The sequence below is a fragment of the Rattus rattus genome, chromosome 3, assembly GCF_011064425.1.
Source record: "Rattus rattus isolate New Zealand chromosome 3, Rrattus_CSIRO_v1, whole genome shotgun sequence".
In the NCBI taxonomy this organism is placed as follows: domain Eukaryota; kingdom Metazoa; phylum Chordata; class Mammalia; order Rodentia; family Muridae; genus Rattus; species Rattus rattus.
In genome coordinates this window covers 9,135,251-9,157,768 of record NC_046156.1, presented here as the reverse complement: position 1 = coordinate 9,157,768, position 22,518 = coordinate 9,135,251, and the positions used below count along the sequence as shown (strand labels likewise).

General features: G+C 47.7%; 1 protein-coding gene across 2 annotated transcripts in view; it reads right to left on the bottom strand.

Moving 5' to 3' along the window:
* Positions 1-22,518, bottom strand: part of Ak5 (adenylate kinase 5) — a 193,904-nt gene that overhangs the window by 4,226 nt on the left and 167,160 nt on the right. For both annotated transcript variants that reach the window (XM_032897134.1, XM_032897135.1), the window contains exons 11-13: positions 18,504-18,667; positions 15,474-15,590; positions 2,891-3,082 (exon numbers count right to left, since the gene is read on the bottom strand). In XM_032897134.1, coding sequence (XP_032753025.1) covers positions 2,891-3,082; positions 15,474-15,590; positions 18,504-18,667 — 473 coding nt within the window. The remainder of the gene's footprint in view (positions 1-2,890; positions 3,083-15,473; positions 15,591-18,503; positions 18,668-22,518) is intronic.

Below are 22,518 nucleotides of genomic sequence, written 5' to 3'. Positions count from 1 at the left end.
CTAGTGCACCTATCTGTGGGGCTCTCCTAACAGTGGAGGCTGGTTCAGCCCAGGAAGAAAAGCTTGAAGGTTACGGCAGCTGCCTGCAGAACCCCGACAGAAGGGAGAAACCTGCTGTGTGGTTCCTTCCTCTGCTCGAGAGATGGAGCACTGTTTCTGTGTCACTCACACAGCTAGGTGTGGAGTGTACTGTATGGACCTGGCAAGGTGGGGCAACCAAGCAATGAAGCACTGTCTCCCCGTGGTTCGCTGGTGTCCATTCCCAGTACTGACAAAGTAGACTGTAAAGGCCACGTCTCTGTGGATCCGGCTGCCAGCATCCCCAGTGAGGAAGCCTTGAGGGACGAGCCGGAGAGCCCTGGGAACTGGCTTCTTGGAGAATGAGAGAGTATTGTAAGGATTACAGAAGTCAGGTTTCTCTGAGAACCTTATTAGCTCAGTGTCATTCATCAGTGAGTCTGTGGGTTTAGATTCAGATGATTAAAGAGCAAGAGAAGGGATTTTTTTTTTCCTGATTCTCAGAAGGGATAAACTCTAAACTATGTCTGGCTTTTCCCAGTCTCAGGACTGAAGCAGATTCCTTGGCTGTTCCAGGCAGCACAAAATGGGAAACTTCCAAAATGATGTAGGTTGTGAAGATTCTTGGAGCCCTGAATTTCTTTTTCTTTTTCTGTTTCTTTCTGTTCCTTTCTGTTTCTTTCTGTTTCTTTCTTTTCCTCCCTCCCTCCCTCCCTCCCTCCCTCCCTTCCTTCCTTCCTTTCTTTCTTTCATTTTTTTTTTTTTTTTTTTTTTTCGGAGCTGGGGACCGAACCCAAGGCCTTGCGCTTGCTAGGCAAGCGCTCTACCACTGAGCTAAATCCCCAACCCCTCTTTCTTTCATTTTTATATGTATAGTTGTACTGCTTACACATATCTGTGCCCCATGTGCATGCAGTGCCCTTGGAGAACAGAAGAGGGTGTCAGATCCCCAGGACTCGAGCTAACAGATGGTTGGGTCATCACATGGGTGCTAGAAATCAAGCCTGTGTCCTATGCAAGAGTGCCGGGCTCTTACCCAGCCCTGAGGTTGCAGGCCCATGCACACACGTGACAACACCGTGTTTGTTTACTGTTGATCTTATTCAGGGGTGGGTACATGCATGCCAGTGGGCAGAGCCAAGAGGAGACAGCTCACAGTTGGCCTCTTCTGTCTTCTGTGTGGGTCCCGGGACCTGAGCTTAGGTCTCCAGGCTTCGCAGCAGACGCAGTTACCCATTCAGACATCGCGGCAGCCTGTTTATTTTATTATCTTTGAGGTTTTCGTTTTGTTGTTTGTTTTTGTTTTTAAGTGACAAGTGGTTACAGGAAACCCTACAGAAAGAGTTCAACATCCAGGGATCATATTTAGAGGCACCATTTAGACCTCTCTTACCAAGGGTTTAGGATTCTGAAAAAATGGACCATGGACAGGTCTAGGAGGTTGGGCATTCACTCTCAATCATTTAAGGAATCGATAATGTAGCCTCGGAGATCAGTTTGTTACGGCTGACCCGGGCCAGCCATCTTGGGAATAGCAGGATGATCGTATCCTTGTACCGGTCCTTGGGTGACTTCCACAGTTTCTTAATAGCCCCTCTTCACCCTGGATCCTTTCTCCACAAGACAATGGAGTGAATTCCAGATGGGAGCTTTGGATTACCTCAGCCACCTTGTGGCTCCATTTTGACTTAGTCTTGCATGCTTCTCCACCAGTCCTTAATGTCACAGACAAGTGAATGATCTAGCCTATGGGCCTCCTCTTTGGGAAGTGCTCCTTTGACTGGTCCATATGGTTCTTGGTGATGTCCCTAGTCGCTGTTGTCCTTGGATTGCCCTCCATCTTCTCCAGGAACACGCTTAGCTCTGTGGGCTAGACCTGTGGCTAACCACTGGAGTAGTGGCTAAACCAGACACGAGTTACAGAATAGGGAAAAGAGTGGAACCTGGGGTGGGGGTTGCCAAGTATTAATGGTGGCAGTGTGGACTGCATTGTATGACATCAAGTACCAGGCCTTTCTCCCCATGACACTTCCATGGCTCCACTAACTGACTTGCTGCTCCCGGACTCAGCTATTGGAAGAAACTGGCACAGATGAGCCAAGCGCCAACCGTGACCCGCAGGAGATTGAGCAGTAAGGTGTTAATCTAGGGTCTGGAGGAGGCTTGCTTTGTGGGTCATCCTGTTGGGCAGAGCACCAGAAGCCACCTACAGTTTGTGACAGAACTTTCTTTTCAGCTTGTTCTCCCCACAAAGCCCCCCTCCCTGTTCCAGGGCTGGAAACTGAATGCAGGCCCCATGCACATTAGGTGAGCACCCCACCCACCACTCAACTGTACCCTCAGCTCCTCAGGCTCTTTCCCCTGAAACAGAGGCTCATTAAGCTGCTCAGTCAAGCCTTGAATATGAGATCTCCCCACCCCAGCCTCCCCACCGGCTGGGATTATAGAGGTCTGTGTTTTAGGCCCTTGCTGCCTGTCCTCTGGAAAGAGGTTTCAGCAACCACAAAATAGTGACCAACTTCTTATGGCCATCTGACAACAGATATTCAATCTTTTTTTTTTTTTTAAAGACAGGATCTTACTATGTAGCCCTGGCTAGCCTTGAACTTGCTATATAGACCAGGCTGGCCTTTGACTCCCAGAGGTCTCTGTTTCCTGAGTGCTGATTGGAGTTGTACATCACCATGGTCACCCCCCACCTTATGTTCACATATCCACCTTTGATCAGGACGATAGCGAGGGAAGAAAGCAATTTGTGTTTTGGCCTCAACCCTGCAACTGCCGGCAGCTTCCCCAGATCTCACAAGAGAGCTTGCCTCTACTTCCTCTCTGAGAAAGATGAAGCAGCTCATTTGAAGGAGGCGACACTTGCCTTCTGTAGCTGTGTTTTCGTCTCGTAGTAGGCGATGACAGGGATGGACGCTCGGTGGTAAGCCTCCAGGCGCTTGGCAATGCTCTTGGCACCGTCCTCCCCACGCTGGCTGCTCTGGCTTCTCTGCAGAAGGCGGTTAGTCATGGTGTCTGCTGAGCAGTCCATGCAGATCACCAGTTGTGGCTCTCCGATCTGAGGCGAAGGAGCAGAGCAGAGCTTGGTCAGTTGGGGTTCTAGGAAAGGTCGGGGTGCCCTTCCACCCCTGGGGCTGTTGGTTCCTCTCAGGAGCCTAACACTACACTGTGGTAGAGATGAGACTGGACTTAATGGCTTCTCATTTGCAGAGCTGGCCCTCACCACCTGCGGCCTCCTAGCTCTGTCTGGTTCATCTTTCCAGTCAGTTACACAATGCAAGTTACCTAGTACAGCCAGTCTGTCCATCTGTCCTTCACACCCAGGGGAAGGGTGTGTGTGTGTTGCACGCCTGTGCATGTATGTGCATGTGTGTGTTGCACGCCTGTGCATGTATGTACGTGTGTGTGACATGTATTGCATATAAGTGCATGCATGTTGTTCCCTATATAAAGTTCTCCCTGACCTACTGACGCAAAGCTGACAATTTCCTGCTTCGTGCCACCAGCGTGTCTTATTCCAGTTACCAGAAACACCCTGTGCTGGGTGCTCATCACACCAGCACATGGGGGAGCACGGTGGCCAAGCAGGAGTTAAGCTGTTAGGACGGAACTCTGGCATAACTACTTTCAAAATGGACTTCAATAATCTCTTGCTGCCTTTTGCTTGAACTCTGTTCTCCCACAGCGATACGGGGCTCAGCCTTCTGCCGCTCCATAGTTCTTGAGCCGGGAGCATAGGGGAATGGCGCTTCGTGCCTTTAGAGACAAGGTAAGAGCCTCTTAAGCTTTTTCCACTGTGAGACCCTCATCTTGCCTGAGTAATTTTTTTTTACATTACTCCTGATGCACAAATAAATAAAATAGCCATGTAATTTAAACATTTACTAATAATAAATTTATAAAGAACTTAATTCTTAAGCAATTGTTACCCATGTACTTTTACCACAAGAAACTGCATTTTCTGTCTGGTGTCGGGTAACGTGCACTATAGGGAAAAACCAGCGACGCACTGTGATGTTCGGCCACTCTGACGTTGCCAAGTCGTGGGATAACCTCGGCTAACCCGTGGGGAGGCCGTGTGATTAGCGAAGACAGGCTAGATAACCCCCCAAGCCCTGATCCGGAGACACATGCCCAACCTTAACCAGTATCCGACTACCACAGTATTGGGGACCTCACAGGAGAACCCAGCAGCTGAGCCCATCAAACGTCAGACCTTTGAGAGGAAAAAAATTGAATTGTTCTTTTAACCCGCCTAACTGGGTCGTTCACTAGGAATCCCTCCTAACATCTCTGCACCTTAAATTCCACACCGAGGAGATCACACAGTGGGTTAAGTGTAGGCGATCTGCTAGGCACGGCACGGTAGAGTCCGCGAGGCGTTAGGTGCTCTGCTTTGGACTCCTACCTCGGCGTGCAGGGCCCATGGACTCCGCCGCTGCTGCTCCCGAGTCTTGCATATCATAGAAGGAGATTAAGAAGTGTCCCAGCGAATGGATGATGGTGACCGTCTGTGAGTTCAAGCTCTCCAGCTCCCCATGAATGTCCTAAAATATCCCTTTGTCCTTGGTATCACTGGGGAGTACCAACTGCACTTCCCCATCCCTAGTCAACAGAAACCAACGCCATAGTCCCCACTCCACCGGCATGATCAGGGCATGGACCAGAGAATGCTTGTCAGTCACTCGGCCCTCTGAGGAAAGGGCCTGAGGGATTGAGAAGGATGCAGGGGCCCGTGCCACACAGAGGTATGCTTCTCCAGAAAGTGCTCCTTAGACCACTGATCTACGCTCCCTGAGGGATGCACAGGGCATAAGGAGGGGAGTGGGAGAGGTTCTCTAAAGCCTGGCCTCTGGGATGTAACCCACCCTTGAACAGGTGGAGCTGTTCTGAGGAGCTTTGTGCGTGGAAGCCAGGTGAGAGAGGGAGGAGAAAACAATTCTTGCTCACCAGCAGAGGGCGAGCTTCAGAGACAGTTGGTTTCTGTTAGCTCTCTCAGAAACAGCTTATGCCTGGCCTGCATGGGCCATTTCCTGGCCATTCATGGCGACAAGAGAGAAAGCCCAAGGACTCATTTAGTCTTAGAGGGAGGTTATTAGGATCTAAGCTGGAGCTGTTCCTGAAAGACCAGTTGGACCAAGGTAAGAACAGGCAGAGAGGTTGCTTCAACACCCGAAGCTTGGGCGTGCCTGCCAGCATTCAGTTTGGGGCTTGTTAGGAATGGTGTCTCAGGCATAGATAGCATCTGACATTGAACCAACATCTGCACGTTTTCAGCACGCGTGAGCATCCTTCACAGCCCGACCGTCTGAGAGGCTTCCCTGCCTACTCAGTTCCTTGGGCTCAAATCACAAGGCTTGACCTTGCTCTCCTAGATCCATGAACACTGCTGACCCACAGTAATTACATCTGGAAGTGACCGGAATCACTTAATATGTTTTTTTTTCTTAAAAATTTATTTTTTGGGGAGGAATTTATACTGTGTTTTTATCATATAATACCATTTAATCCCTAAACCTATGAAAAGGTTTCATTTTTATTTATGTGTATGCCTTATGCTCTCAGAGGCCAGAAGAGGGCGTCAGATATCCTGGAGCTGGAGCTGCAGGCGATTGTGTGCTCTCTGATGTAAGTGCTGGTAACTGAACTCTGGCCTCTGGATGAAGAGTGAACCCTCTTAACCCTTGAGCCATCTCTCCAGCCTCCTAAACTCCCCCCTCCCCCCAAAGACGAGGTTTCTCTGTGCAGCCCTGGCTGGTGTGGAACTCATGCTGTAGACCAAGCTGGCCTCAGTCTCAGAGATCCTCCTGCCGTGCCTGCTGAGTGCTGGAATTAAAGGCGTGGGCCACCACCTGGGCTTTTTTTTTTTTTTTTTTTTTTTTTTTTTAATATTTGAGGAAATAGCTTTTCATGGCGCTTCTGTAAGAGTCTTCCTGTGTGGGCACTGCCTTTGTTCAATTTAAATTTAAGGCAGGCACTGACTTTGGAAGTTTCACGTGTGGTTCGTGCATGCCTGCTCAGTGGACTTTGGGACCCACTGAAGTTCTACTCCTTGCAGTATGTAAAAGACTGACTTTGTGAAGGAACGGACATCTCACTGGAAGGTTGCTGGGTCCACAGTGAACTGGGAACTGAAACTGTAAGTCACCAGTGAGATGTTCTAGCCACTGAGGACCCATGGGGCTTCAGACCACATCTGAAACCTGACTCAATGGGGTCCAAGTGGGAAGGAATTCTGATAGCGACTGCCGAGCCCACACTGCCAGGTTCTGGGCAGAGGAGGAAGAAATGATGGGGCCAGGAATGCTGGAGAGTTGTGTGGAAGGGGAGGGAAGTAAGTTGATTGTGTATGCTCCCCTGCGGCAGACTGTAAGTCCACCAGTATGGAAAAACAGACAGACAGACAGACACATCAAGCCTTTTGATGTTGTGACGTAATGTCACTGTGCTGTTGGGATGTGTGTGGCCAGCAGGCTGTTGGTTGGATCTGCCTGTATCTTCTCTGATCCCCAGTGGCGCCTCCCAAGGCTTAACATGGTTTGTAACTCCATGGGCATCCATCCTGGGATCTGTTATCAGATCTAGCTTTAAAAACGCCAAACCGAGTTTGGAATATGAAGGACTTCATAACGAAGAACTCGGATTATGGTTCTATTGTTGCTTTTCTCCGGAGAGGGGTAGGAATAAGAGACACCTATATTTTTATTGGATTTTTTTTTATATATTTCAAATGGTATTCCCTTTCCCGGTTTCCCAGACATAAGCCCCCTATCTCCTCCCCCTCCCCTTCTTCTATAAGGGTGTTCCCCTCTCCATCCATCCTGCTTCCTGCCCCCCCAACATTCCCCCACACTAGGGGTCCAACCTTGGCAGGACCAAGGGCTTCTCCTTCCATTGGTGCCCAACAAGGCCATCCTCTGTTACATATGAAGCTGGAGTCACAGGTCAGTCCATGTATAGTCTTTGGATAGTGGTTTAGTCCCTGGGAGCTCTGCTTGGTTGGCATTGTTCTTATGGGGTCTTAAGCCCCTTCAGCTCTTTCAATCCTTTCTCTAATTCCTCCAACGGGTCCGTTCTCAGTTCAGTGGTTTGCTGCTGGCATTCGCCTCTGTATTTTGGCATGCTCTGGCTGTGTCTCTCAGGAGAGATCTATATCCAGTTTCTGTCAGCCTGCACTTCTTAGCTTCATCAATCTTATTTAGCCTTGGTGACCATATATATATGTGTATGGCATATGTATGTGTATGTGTATGACTATATACATATATGGCACATGCGGGGCAGGCTCTGAATGGCTGTTCCTTCAGTCTCTGCTCCAAACTCTGCCTCCATATCCCCTCCTATGAATATTTTTGTTCTCCCGTTTTAAGAAGGAGTGTGTGGCATCTGCACTTTGATCGTCCTTCTTCTTGAGCTTCATGTGGTATGTGTATTGTTTCTTGGGTAACTTGAGCTTTTGGACCAATATCCACCTATCAGTGAGTGCATACCATGTGTGTTTTTCTGTGATTGGGTTACCGCACTCAGGATGATATTTTCCAGTTCCAACCATTTGCCTACAAATTTCATAAAGTGGTTGTTTTTGATAGCTGAGTAATATTCCATTGTGTAGATGTACCACATTTTCTGTATCCATTCCTCTGTTGAAGGGCATCTGGGTTCTTTCCAGCTTCTGGCTATTATAAATAAGGCTGCGATGAACATAGTGGAGCACGTGTCTTTTTTATATGTTGGGGCATCTTTTGGGTATATGCCCAAGAGAGGTATAGCTGTGCCCTCAGGTAGTGCAATGTCCAATTTTCTGAGGACCCTCCAGACTGATTTCCAGAATGGTTGTACCAGTCTGTAATCACACCAACAATGGAGGAGTGTTCCTCTTTCTCCGCATCCTCGCCAGCATCTGCTGTCACCTGAGTTTTTGATCTTAGCCATTCTCACTGGGGTGAGGTGAAATCTCAGGGTGGTTTTGATTTGCATTTCCTGGATGACTAAAGATGTTGAACATTTCTTTAGGTGTTCTCAGCCATTCGCATTCCTCAGCTGTGAATTCTTTGTTTAGCTCTGAACCCCATTTTTTAATAGGGTTATTTGTCTCCCCTTGGTCTAACTTTTTGAGTTCTTTGTATATTTTGGATATAAGGCCTCTATCTATTTGTAGGATTGGTAAAGATCTTTTCCCAATCTGTTGGTTGCCGTTTTGTCCTAACCACAGTGTCCTTTGCCTTACAGAAGCTTTGCAGTTTTATGAGATCCCATTTGTCGATTCTTGATCTTAGAGCATAAGCCATTGGTGTTTTGTTCAGGAAATTTTTCCAGTGCCCATGTGTTCCAGATGCTTCCCTAGTTTTTCTTCTATTAGTTTGAGTGTGTCTGGTTTGATGTGGAGGTCCTTGATCCACTTGGACTTAAGCTTTGTACAGGGTGATAAGCATGGATCGATCTGCATTCTTCTACATGTTGACCTCCAGTTGAACCAGCACCATTTGCTGAAAATGCTATCTTTTTTCCATTGGATGGATTTGGCTCCTTTGTCAAAAATCAAGTGACCATAGGTGTGTGGGTTCATTTCTGGGTCTTCAATTCTGTTCCATTGGTCTATCTGTCTGTCTCTGTACCAATACCATGCAGTTTTTATCACTATTGCTCTGTAATACTGCTTGAGTTCAGGGATAGTGATTCCCCCTGAAGTCCTTTTATTGTTGAGGATAGTTTTAGCTATCCTGGGTTTTTTGTTATTCCAGATGAATTTGCAAATTGTTCTGTCTAACTCTTTGAAGAATTGGATTGGTATTTTGATGGGGATTGCATTGAATCTGTAGATCGCTTTTGGTAAAATGGCCATTTTTACTATATTAATCCTGCCAATCCATGAGCATGGGAGATCTTTCCACCTTCTGAGGTCTTCTTCAATTTCTTTCTTCAGTGTCTTGAAGTTCTTATTGTACAGATCTTTTACTTGCTTGGTTAAAGTCACACCGAGGTATTTTATATTATTTGGGTCTATTATGAAGGGTGTCGTTTCCCTAATTTCTTTCGGCTTGTTTCTCTTTTGTGTAGAGGAAGGCTACTGATTTATTTGAGTTAATTTTATACCCAGCCACTTTTTGAAGTTGTTTATCAGCTTTAGTAGTTCTCTGGTGGAACTTTTTGGGATCACTTAAATATACTATCATATCATCTGCAAATAGTGATATTTTGACTTCTTCTTTTCCGATCTGTATCCCCTTGATCTCCTTTTTTTTTTGTTGTCTGATTGCTCTGGCTAGAACTTCAAGAACTATATTGAATAAGTAGGGGAGAGTGGGCAGCCTTGTCTAGTCCCTGATTTTAGTGGGATTGCTTCAAGTTTCTTCCATTTAGTTTAATGTTAGCCACTGGTTTGCTGTATATGGCTTTTACTATGTTTAGGTATGGGCCTTGTATTCCTATTCTTTCCAGGACTTTTATCATGAAGGGGTGTTGAATTTTGTCAAATGCTTTCTCAGCATCTAATGAAATGATCATGTGGTTTTGTTCTTTCAGTTTGTTTATATAATGGATCACGTTGATGGTTTTCCGTATATTAAACCATCCCTGCATGCCTGGGATGAAGCCTACTTGATCATGGTGGATGATTGTTTTGATGTGCTCTTGGATTGGGTTTGCCAGAATTTTGTTGAGTATTTTTGCGTCAATGTTCATAAGGGAAATTGGTCTGAAGTTCTCTTTCTTTGTTGGGTCTTTGTGTGGTTTAGGTATAAGAGTAATTGTGGCTTCATAGAAGGAATTCGGTAGTGCTTCATCTGTTTCAATTTTGTGGAATAGTTTGGATAATATTGGTATGAGGTCTTCTATGAAGGTCTGATAGAATTCTGCACTAAACCCGTCTGGACCTGGGCTCTTTTTGGTTGGGAGACCTTTAATGACTGCTTCTATTTCCTTAGGAGTTATGGGGTTGTTTAACTGGTTTATCTGTTCTGATTTAACTTCAGTACCTGGTATCTGTCTAGGAAATTGTCCATTTCCTGTAGATTTTCAAGTTTTGTTGAATATAGGCTTTTATAGTAAGATCTGATGATTTTTTGAATTTCCTCTGAATCTGTAGTTATGTCTCCCTTTTCATTTCTGATTTTGTTAATTTGGACACATTCTCTGTGTCCTCTCGTTAGTCTGGCTAGGGGTTTATCTATCTTGTTGATTTTCTCAAAGAACCAACTTTTGGTTCTGTTGATTCTTTCTATGGTCCTTTTTGTTTCTACTTGGTTGATTTCGGCTCTGAGTTTGATTATTTCCTGCCTTCTACTCCTCCTGGGTGTATTTGCTTCTTTTTGTTCTAGAGCTTTTAGGTGTGCTGTCAAGCTGCTGTCATATGCTCTTTCCTGTTTCTTTCTACAGGCACTCAGCTATGAGTTTTCCTCTTAGCACAGCTTTCATTGTGTCCCATAAGTTTGGGTATGTTGTACCTTCATTTTCATTAAATTCTAAAAGTTTTAATTTCTTTCTTTATTTCTTCCTTGACCAGGTTATCATTGAGTAGAGCATTGTTCAATTTCCACGTATATGTGGGCATTCTTCCCTTATTGTTATTGAAGACCAGCTTTAGGCCGTGGTGGTCCGATACACGCATGGGATTATTTCTATCTTTCTGTATCTGTTGAGGCCTGTTTTTTGACCAATTATATGGTCAATTTTGGAGAAAGTACCATGAGGAGCTGAGAAGAAGGTATATCCTTTTGCTTTAGGGTAGAACGTTCTATAAATATCTGTTAAGTCCATTTGGCTCATGACTTCTCTTAGTCTGTCTCACGTCTCTGTTTAATTTCTGTTTCCATGATCTGTCCATTGATGAGAGTGGGGTGTTGAAATCTCCTACTATTATTGTGTGAGGTGCAATGTGTGTTTTGAGCTTTAGTAAGGTTTCTTTTTTATGTAGGTGCCCTTGTATTTGGGGCATAGATATTTAGGATTGAGAGTTCATCTTGGTGGATTTTTCCTAAAGTGTCCTTCCTTATCTTTTTTGATGACTTTTAGTTGGAAATTGATTTTATTTGATATTAGAATGGCTACTCCAGCTTGCTTCTTCTGACCATTTGCTTGGAAAGTTGTTTTCCAGCCTTTCACTCTGAGGTAGTATCTGTCTTTGTCTCTGAGGTGTGTTTCCTGTAGGCAGCAGAATGCAGGGTCCTCGTTGCGTATCCAGTTTGTTAATCTATGTCTTTTTATTGGGGAGTTGAGGCCATTGATGTTGAGAGATATTAAGGATTAGTGATTATTGCTTCCTGTTATATTCATATTTGGATGTGAGGTTGTGTTTGTGTGCTTTTCCTCTCTTTGTTTTGTTGCCAAGACAATTAGTTTCTTGCCTCTTCTTGGGTATAGCTTGCCTCCTTATGTTGGGCTTTTACCATTTATTATCCTTTGTAGTGCTGGATTTGTAGAAAGATATTGTGTAAATTTGGTTTTGTCATGGAATATCTTGGTTTCTCCATCTATGTTAATTGAGAGTTTTGCAGGATACAGTAGCCTGGGCTGGCATTTGTGTTCTCTTAGGGTCTGTATGACATCAGTCCAGGATCTTCTGGCCTTCATAGTTTCTGGCGAGAAGTCTGGTGTGATTCTGATAGGTCTGCCTTTATATGTTACTTGACCTTTTTCCCTTACTGCTTTTAATATTCTTTCTTTATTTTGTGCGTTTAGTGTTTTGACTATTATGTGACGGGAGGTGTTTCTTTTCTGGTTCAATCTATTTGGAGTTCTGTAGGCTTCTTGTATGCCTATGGGTATCTCTTTTTTAGGTTAGGAAGTTTTCTTCTATGATTTTGTTGAAGATATTTACTGGTCCTTTGAGCTGGGAGTCTTCACTCTCTTCTATACCTATTATCCTTAGGTTTGATCTTCTCATTGAGTCCTGGATTTCCTGTATGTTTTGGACCAGTAGCTTTTTCCGCTTTTACATTATCTTTGACAGTTGAGTCAATGATTTCTATGGAATCTTCTGCTCCTGAGATTCTCTCTTCCATCTCTTGTATTCTGTTGGTGAAGCTTGTATCTACAGCTCCTTGTCTCTTCTTTTGGTTTTCTATATCCAGGGTTATTTCCATGTGTTCTTTCTTGATTGCTTCTATTTCCATTTTTAATTCCTTCAACTGTTTGATTGTGTTTTCCTGGAATTCATTCAGGGATTTTTGCGATTCCTCTCTGTAGGCTTCTACTTGTTCTCTAAGGGAGTTCTTCACGTCTTTCTTGAAGTCCTCCAGCATCATGATCAAATCTGATTTTGAAACTAGATCTTGCTTTTCTGGTGTGTTTGGATATTCCATGTTTGTTTTGGTGGGAGAATTGGGCTCCGATGATGCCATGTAGTCTTGGTTTCTGTTGCTTGGGTTCCTGCGCTTGCCTCTCGCCATCAGATTATCTCTAGTGTTACTTTGTTCTGCTAATTCTGACAGTGGCTAGACTGTCCTATAAGCCTGTGTGTCAGGAGTGCTGTAGACCTGTTTTACTGTTTTCTTTCAGCCAGTTATGGGGACAGAGTGTTCTGCTTTCGTGTGTGTAGTTTTGTCCCTCTACAGGTCTTCAGCTGTTCCTGTGGGCCTGTGTCTTGAGTTCACTAGGCAGGTCACTTGCAGCAGAAAAGTTGGTCTTACCTGTGGTCCCAAGGCTCAAGTTCGCTCGCGGGGTGCTGCCCACGGGCTCTCTGCGGTGGCAGCAACTGGGAAGATCTGCGCTGCCTTTTCCGGGAGCCTCCGTGCACCAGGGTTCCAGATGGCCTCCGGTGTTTTCCTCTGGAATCAGCAATGTGTGCAGAGAGCAGTCTCTTCTGGTTTCGCAGGCATGTCTGTCTCTCTGAAGGTTTAGCTCTCCCTCCCACGGGATTTGGGTGCAGAGAACTGTTTATCCGGTCTGTTTCCTTCAGGTTCCGGCGGTGTCTCAGGCAGGGCTCCTGCCTCACCTGGGCCCTCTCCCACGGGAGCCCAGAGGCCTTATACAGTTTCCTCTTGGGTCAGGGATGTGGGCAGGGGTGGGCAGTGTTGGTGGTCTCTTCCGCTCTGCAGCCTCAGGGGTGCCCACCTGACCAGGCGGTGAGGTCTCTCTCCCACGGGTTTTGGGAGCAGAGAGCTGCTGCGGGCCGGGATCCGCGGGTGTGGGACTTGTCCTGTATTTCTTTAAGGGAATTGTTTATGTCCTTCTTAAAGTCTTCCATCATCATCATGAGATGTGATTTTAAATCCAAATCTTTCTTTTCTGGTGTGTTTGGATATCCAGTATTTGCCTTGGTGGGAGAACTGGGCTCTGATGATGCCAAGTAGTCTTGGTTTCTGTTTCTTAGGTTCCTGCGCTTTCCTCTCACCATCAGGTTGTCTCTGGTATTAGCTTGTGTGGCTGTCTCTGACTGTGGCTTGACCCTCCTGTAGGCTTGTGTGTCAGCACTCCTGTGGACCTGTTTTCTTTCCGCAAGATTTCTGCTGTCAGGTGTATAGGCACTCCTGGTGACTGGCTTTCAGCTCTTGGCGCAGGCAGAAACCTGAACGGTCCTGCCCCTGACTGCTCCTCGGACCCTGTGCCCAGGGGACACAGATGGCACTAGGTGATTTCCTCTTGGGTCAGGAATGTGGGCAGAGGGTAGTCCCCTCTGAGTTCTCAGGATTGTCTGTACTTCTGAGGGTCCAACTCTCTTCCCACGGAATTTGGGTGCAGGGAGCTGTGTGACCGGTTCAGTTCCAGGCACCCAGCAGGTTCCTGCTTCTGACTGCTCCTATATTCCTTGTATCCAGAGGCACTATGCAGTTTCCTCTTGGGCCAGGGATGTGAGAGAAGTGGGCAGAAGTGGCAGACTGTCCCACGGTCTCAGGATTGTCCAAACTTTTTGGTGTTCAGCTCTCTCCCCCATGGAATTTGGGTGGAGACACCGATTTTTACAATCCATTGTATCCTTGACTGCATGGGGGACCCAGAAAACTCTACCCCTCTGAGCGCAAGTTCAAGAAAAGACCTCTGTACCCTGAACACCTAAGCTGGGGCATGGCCTGTGCTGCTGCTCTTCCCTCCTCAGCAGAGGTGGCTGTGACATCCTCTGGTGGGGTTCTCGTCACTCAGAAGCCAGTTACAGTCATCTGCTGCACGTCTGCTGCTTTTTGCTATTGTTGGCATTTATCCATGGATTTGTCACAGGCCGCTTGGCCACCTGAATCTACCACCCATGTCTACCTTCCACCCCTGTCTCCCTTCCCCCACATTCGTCTTTGCCAATCAGATCATGAAGCTTTTCTTTGACTCTAATTAAAAATACATATTAAATGTTTTATGTAGTATGTGTATGCGTGTACCTATTTACTTCTATGATACTGGTATCTGGAGTTACAGGCAGTAGTGAGGCACTGTGTGGGTTCTGGGAACCAAATTCATGTCTGTTTTGAAAACAGCAAGTGCCCTTAACCACTGAGCCATCTCTCTAGACCCCTTGACTCTATTTTAAGTGGGGGCTACACAACGGAGGAACTCCTCAGGGAAGCTAGACAAAGCAGACTCAAGGGTAGATGAAACCTAAGGTTTTATCGCCTTCATCCATGCGGCCTTGCTAGAAGGGCATGGAACTGGGTGACCCCATCAGCTGTGTGTCTAGGGCGAGGGTACGGCAAGCTTCTGCAAGCGGCTGTGTAGTAGGTGCCCCACACAGAGAGGCGTAGCCTGCACTGGTCCTCCAACCCCCAGGAATTTCTTTTTCTCTACTCGCTGAAAAGGTCACTTCACTTTTAAAAACGTCAACTGAAAGAGTTCAGCTGAAAATATGGTAGAATGAAACAGCGGCCACGCACGCCTGGCTTTCGGGTAGGTTTTGTGTCAGTCTTACTGCCCCCCACTGGCCTGGACCTGGGGAGTTGCAGACAAGGTGTTCAGTATACACCACAGGGCTTGGCCCAAGCAGGTCTCCCCGTCTGGCAGCTGCTGTGTCAGCACGAAGTTGGGGATGACTCTGGATCCTGTATCTCTTGCCTCGCTATTCCCTCCACCTGGGGCGACTGCCCCTCCCTCTCAGGCTGTGTGGCTCAGTGGTGCCCCCCAACCCCCCAAAACTGGCTCCTGTAGGCAGTCTCTTTTCTTCCTTGATTCAGTGATGAGGGACGAAAAGGAGGCAGCCGTGGGTCTTTTGTGGGGCACCCTGACACCCCAAGGCAGAATTAGTTTTCTGCCAGGCCACTGAAATGGGAGGGGGGAAGCCTGGAGTAGGAAGAGAATGGAGGAACCCAGAGAGGAACAGTGCAGAGATGGAGAGAACTGACTAGGCTCTCCACACCCAGCCAAGCCCGACTGCCTCCTACTTCGTCTTCGAAAAGGAACATGTTTACGTTTCTGATTTTTGTAACGGCAAGATCTGGTCAGCGTTACCGGGCAAGAGAAGGCCTTGAGTTTATCCCCTAAGCTGAGTGTTGTCCTTGTGTCCTGGATGGGCACCGCTAACATCAGCTCACCCTTCGTCCAAACTCTTCCCCTTGCTTCACTTCCCGGGGGTAGCCGTCAATCAGGAAGCCCTTGGTGTTGCCCAGGCTGGCCACCATGGCCTCCTTCAGCAGCTCCAGGACGACACCCTACAGCAGAGAGAGTGGTCAGCATGGGGCCTAGTGGCACCCCCAAATCACAGTAACTGTGACTCCTCAGACATCCTTCTGCGAAGGGAGGATTGGTCAAGATTAACAGCAGATCTCTTGGGCCAACTTGTCCCACCCCTCTCCTCCTACACTAATGTCTGCAGTGCAGCTAGGTCTTTGAGTCAGTACTGGGCCATTGTTCCGTTGGTCTGGTCTGTCCTTTCTGCTGCTATCCCACTAGGTATTTGTCAGCATCTTACGCCCCATGAGACGTGCTAGTCCTGTCCCACATGGTAGCAACAGAATGTTCCAGGCATCCTGGCAAATGAGACACTGCTCCGAACTATGTCACTGCCAACGTCCTCCCAGGAAACATTATGCAAAACTTGACATGTGCTAACTCGAGATCAACTATTTTCTAGCAACACGGTTTTCCCATTAAAAAGATTGATTAAACAAATGTGCAAGGAGGCTGGAGAGGTGGCTCAGAGATGAAGAGCACTGACTGCTCTTCCAGAGGTCCTGGGTTCAGTTTCCAGCAACCACATGGTGGCTCACAACCATCTGTAATGGGTTCTGATGCTCTCTTCTGTGTGTCTGAAGACAGCTACAGTGTATTCATATAAGTAAAATAAATAAACCTTAAAAAAAAAAAAAACAAGTGTGCAAGATAAGGAAAGAACAGAGCAGTGTGGGGAGGGGCCGGGGAAAGGGGTGGGACCTTGGGAGAGGTGGGAGGAAACCTCCTCCTCTAGGTTTTGGTTGGAGCCTGGGGTGGAGAAGTTGTAGGTATGGCCAGAACCCTTCCTTAAATAATTGTGTATTGGGCTGGAGAGATGGCTCGTCCAGGGGTCCTGAGTTCAATTCCCAGCAACCACATGGTGGCTCACAACCATCTGTAATGGGATCCTCTTCTGATGTGTCTGAAGACAGCGACAGTGTACTCAATACAATAAGTAAATTAATCTTTTTAAAAAATTGTGAATTAACTCTCCACCTAATCCACAGTCTAATGAGGAAGGCAGACAGTGAGAAACAAATGAATATATTCCAGCTAAAGATAACAGACATGTAGAACAGCACCAAGGGCCAGAGCATACTGGGGGAGCTTTTTGGGGGAGAGGGGCGGAGTCCGTTAAGTTGCGACTACGCAGAACTCTGTAGGATGCAAATAAGTCGACTAGAGATGGATGGTGGAGAGGACTCAGGCTAATGCCCCATCACAACCTGACTGAGGAAGAAGCTACATAGGAGGCAGCAAGGTGAGAGGGCTGGAATGGCAGGCACATAGTAAAAAAAATCTCTATTTGAGGGCATGGAGACAAGGCTCAGTGGGTCTGAGCACTTGGTATGAAAACAGGAGAACCTGAATTCAAATTCCCGGTGTCTGCATTACAAAGCCAGGCACAGCAGCTGCAGGCCACCCACAGCATTGGGGAGCAGAGACAGGTGGCTCCCAAGAGTCCCCTAACCACCCAGCCTGGGCAACAAGGTGAGCTTCGGCAGGCAGTTCAGTGAGAGAACCTCTCAAAAACTAAGGTGGGAGCAGTCGAGGAAGGTACCTAACATCCTCCTCTGGTCTTAAAACACACGTACAAACACACACACACACACACACACACACACACACACACACTTACAATAATGAAACCATAATCAACAGAGAGATGTGAATACTTGCTGTAGCTTAGCTTACTTTCTCTGTCTTATTACAGTCTTGTATACAGTCTTGTACACAGTCTTGTACACAGTCTTGTACACAGTCTTGTACACAGTCTTGTACACAGTCTTGTATACAGTCTTGTACACAGTCTTGTACACAGTCTTGTACACAGTCTTGTACACAGTCTTGTATACAGTCTTGTACACAGTCTTGTACACAGTCTTGTACACAGTCTTGTACACAGTCTTGTACACAGTCTTGTATACAGTCTTGTACACAGTCTTGTATACAGTCTTGTACACAGTCTTGTTCAGTCTTATATACAGTCTTATATATAGTCTTATATTCAGTCTTATTATATACAGTCTTATATACAGTCTTGTATACAGTCTTATATATAGTCTTATATTCAGTCTTATTATATACAGTCTTATATACAGTCTTAAATACTGTGCTGGTTGCTTTTTGTCAACTTGACATAAACCTAGCCTCCAGGAATAGGGAGTCTTAACTGAGGAACTGCCTCCATCGGATTGGCCGACGGCATGTCTCTGGGGCATTTTCTTGACTATGAATTGACATGGACAGCCCGGCCCAAAGTAGATGGTGCTATTTCTGGGAGGTGGGCCAGGGCAGTAAGCCAGCCAGCAGCTTTGGCCTCTGTCTCAGTTCCTGCCGTCAGTTCCTGCGTGGCTCCCTCAATGACTGCGATCTGTAATCCGGATGGATTGATTCCACCTGTAAACTGCTTTTGGCCCTGGTGTTTGTCATAGCAATGGAAGTGACTAGAACAAGAATCCCCGCCCAGAGGAGGGTCCCATTCACAGTCAAGCTGGGTCCTCTCATATCAATGAACCTGGTCCAGATAATCTCCCACACGGGAATGTCTCCTAAGTGATTCTGGAGCCTGTCAGGTGGACAAACAGCAGAACATCACACGAGCCCACTCCAAGGAAGCTTCTGCTTCCTGGAGGCTTCTGACTTTAGTTCTCCATACTCGATGGCTTTGAAGATCTTACTCCACACTGAGGCTGGTTTTGGATACTCATGAACCAGGCTGACATTGAAGGGGCTGGCCAAGGCATAACTGGTTGTGGACAAAGGCCAGCCAGCCGGCCTCTGGACTGCCACTGAGGAGAAAAATCAAACCTATCTCTGGATCCTGGGGATTTCTTTGTCTCTGTGATCCAGCCCGCCACAGCAGTCAGTGGCTTGGACGCCAGGGGAAGGCAGGGTGGGTTTCTGCTTACCGAGGGCACCAGATCTCCACGCTCCATGATGTCACGGATCAGTTTGCTTCTTTCGGACTCCGAGGTCAGCTCTTGGCGCAGCAGCTCACCAGTAGAGAGATGGGTGAACCCATATTTTTCTGCCAGCTTCTCACACTGGGTGCCTTTGCCAGAGCCAGGGCCACCTTGGGAAGAAGACACATCAGACACTTATCTCATGTCTCCTTTTGGGGGATGTAATAATTATTTTTTTCCTGGTGGATATTCATTGAATAAAACAATGGGCTTCATGATGGTGTTTCATGAGTGTTTATCTCTGCTGAGTCTCATTCACTGATGCCCCCTCACCCCTGCACCACTCACTGTCCTCTCTCATTCACTCTCACCCCTGCAATGCTGAGCAAGGCTTCCGAGTCCATGGAATCTGCTGCTCTGATAATCTACCTGAGGCCACACTGCTCTCCCGAGGCCACACTGCTCTCCCGAGGCCACACTGCTCTCCTGAGCCACACTGCTCTCCCGAGGTCACACTGCTCTCCCGAGGTCACACTGCTCTCCTGAGGCCACACTGCTCTCCTGAGGCCACACTGCTCTCCTGAGCCACACTGCTCTCCCGAGGTCACACTGCTCTCCCGAGGTCACACTGCCCTCCTGAGCCACACTGCTCTCCTGAGCCACACTGCTCTCCTGAGGCCACACTGCTCTCCTGAGCCACACTGCTCTCCTGAGCCACACTGCTCTCCTGAGCCACACTGCCCTCCTGAGCCACACTGCTCTCCTGAGCCCCACACTGCTCTCCTGAGGCCACACTGCTCTCCTGAGGCCACACTGCTCTCCTGGGCCACACTGCTCTCCCGAGGTCACACTGCCCTCCTGAGCCACACTGCTCTCCTGAGGCCACACTGCTCTCCTGAGCCACACTGCCCTCCTGAGCCACACTGCTCTCCCGAGGCCACACTGCTCTCCTGAGCCACACTGCTCTCCTGAGCCACACTGCTGCCCTCCTGGCCACACTGCTCTCCTGAGCCACACTGCTCTCCCGAGGCCACACTGCCTCCTGAGCCACACTGCCTCCTGAGCCACACTGCCCTCCTGAGCCACACTGCTCTCCTGAGCCACACTGCTCTCCTGAGGCCACACTGCCTCCCTGAGCCACACTGCTCTCCTGAGGCCACACTGCTCTCCTGAGCCACACTGCCCTCCTGAGCCACACTGCTCTCCCGAGGCCACACTGCTCTCCTGAGCCACACTGCTCTCCTGAGCCACACTGCCCTCCTGAGCCACACTGCTCTCCTGAGCCACACTGCTCTCCTGAGGCCACACTGCTCTCCCGAGGCCACACTGCTCTCCTGAGCCACACTGCTCTCTGGCTCCCAGGTGGCTGGAACCCTTTCCCTACCCCATGCAGCAAAGAGTGGAAGTCTGAGTGAGAGAAGTGGGGGTTCAGCTGAAATGAAAACAACCTTGCAAAGCGTCAAACCCACAGGGACTTTTCCACATTGAAGGTGACTACGGGAGCCCATCCATGAATGACAACGTGGGACTCTGAATTAGACTGCGGGCTTCAGAGGACACTGTTGGGTCAATCGGTTGGTTCCACCGAAAGCTGGCGGTGGTCTGCAGAGGTAGCTGTGCAGGAGGGTAGGAAAACCCTGGTCCCCCGTGTGCAGGGGGCGATGCTGAAATACTCTAGAGAGAAGAGACGCCAGTATCCAGTCCCCTCCTGCTTCAGATGTCTCCGTGCTTCGCTGATAACTCTCTTAAAGGTTTGTAAAATCTTTATACCGGTGAGTCTGTACGTGTTTGGGAATGTGGTAAATGTATACGATCAAGCCAGAGGCCCCGGCACTTCCACTCCCTCAATCATTATTCTCCCACTCATCCCCTCCCCAGGCCAGCGTGTCCTTTATTGCAAGTGGAATAAATCAGGCACAGAGAGAAAGCCACCCATGACCTCATTTATTTGCAGCTTATGTATAAGAAGTTATGCTAACAGAAACAAAGAGTGGATCAGTGTTGGCTGGAGCCTGGCGGGGGCACCCCAATTCCCTCTGGAGGACCATAGAGCATTTGTTCTTCCTGGTTCTCATCTTCAAATGCCAGGACTTTCCTACTTTCTTTACTCCCCAGATTTTAGGGGAAAAAAAACACCCTATGTTTATTTTATTTTTCTGGCGTGTGTGTGTGTGTGTGTGTGTGTGTGTGTGTGTGTACATAGAACACACCACCTATAGTTGGGGATGGTTCATGGTTCATGCCCCCTAATCATAGCTTCCTGAAAAAGGAATATTTGAAATAGAAGACACGAAGCACAATTGAGATTCTAGCCGGACTCCTAGCTCTCTTGGGTTGTGGGAACTGGCTATTATGGGATGTCCCTTCCCAATCCACTTCAGCAGAAGAGCCTCTCAGGCTTCTCCCCGTGGCAGACAGGCCGAGAAAGATGCACTGTCACACACGTGCTCATCCACATCGCTGCTTTCAGTCAAAAGGGAAGATTCAGACACCCCCACAGCATTGCATGGATGGGCCAGACAGAGCAGGAATACAGCCGTTACAGAGGCTGACAGAAACAGGGCCGGCCAGCTTGTGAGCAGCCCTTTCCGTCGAGGCCATGTTGGTGACCCCAGCGCAAAAGCAGTGACTCTCGCCTCCAGCTGTACCAGGAAGGGAGAGCTTGGAGACATGACTCAGAGGTTAGATGAAATTCTGCTTTGAAAGGGTCTGTCAAAGTCTCCGTGGCAAAAAGAGCAGAGGAATCCTTCTTTTCAATATCAAATGGAATTTAGAAAGCCACTCAGAGGAAGGAGTGCTTCTAGGTAAATGACTAGGAGGACTCACAGCTGAGCTCTGGGAGGCCACGGGACTTCCGTGGCTTGTGTTTACCTGGAAACTCTGTTTCCCGGGATAGCTAGTGGCTGATCACGAGGAAAAGATATTTTCTGACTTGGCTTCCGAGGCGAAGATGCTGCGTTCCAATTATTTTCTTTCTTCAGCCTCCTACTAATATGACTATTATAGGTTTGCCCCTCTGAAGTGTTATTTAATAAATCTTGACACAGAGGCAATTAAAACTCTCCATCTCAAATTAACAACAGCTGTGTGGAGCGGCGAGGCTGCCCCAGTTAGAAACCTTCTGTGGGAGCAAGGGCTGCAGATTCTTAGCGTTTTTTGGCCCGAATGGTGCTGGCAGCGTGGAATTTTAAGTAACTTGCACAATGGCACGATTCTTCCCCTGGCTCCAAACTGGGGAGCAATGTGAGTTTTTTACTGTGATAAGGACATATAACCTACTAGCGGTTGCACAGGTTTTCTGATACACCACCAAGGTCTAACTTAGCGCTTGGGACAGGGGGTGGGGTTGGCATATCCTCTAGGGTAATTTGATACATGGGACAAAATTCTTTTGGAGAACCCCATCTTAGACTGAAGGGTCTGTGTTTGCCGTTGGCCAGGCCAGGTGACTGAAGAAGACAGCGGGCTGTCACTTTACTGCCACCTCACCGATGTTTAGTATACCGTTCCCAGCGTGACTCAGAGTTTAGATGAAATTCCACATTGGGGGGGTCTGTCAAAGTCTTCATAGCAAAAAGAGCAGAGGAATCCTTATTTTCAACACCAAATGGAATTTAGAAAGACTGGTCTGTTGAATTTTCCGTGTGAATCTGAAACTGCTCCATTGGAACAGGGTCAGTCCTCAGAGCCTGGCTTTCCACTCAGCCTGTCAGACGGAACCCAGGAGCCTAGCTGAGTGAGGGATGTTCTTCTGGACCTGGTATTCAGTTTTCATGGCTTCACCGTAAGCGGAGCTCCTGGATTCTCATCCTGTGCCCTTTGGGGTGAGGACCTGTATCCTAAGCGGTTGTTACAGTTGCCTGGCTTTGGAAAGGATGGGAGGAAACAGTAATGCTGGCAGGTAGAGCGCATTCTGGTCTAGTCTCGGAAAGTGCAGGCAGATGATGTCAGACAGACAGTCAGCCATGTCCTGAATACCAGCAAGTGAGAGCCCTTCAGTTTGGATGACTCCTCGTTCTGA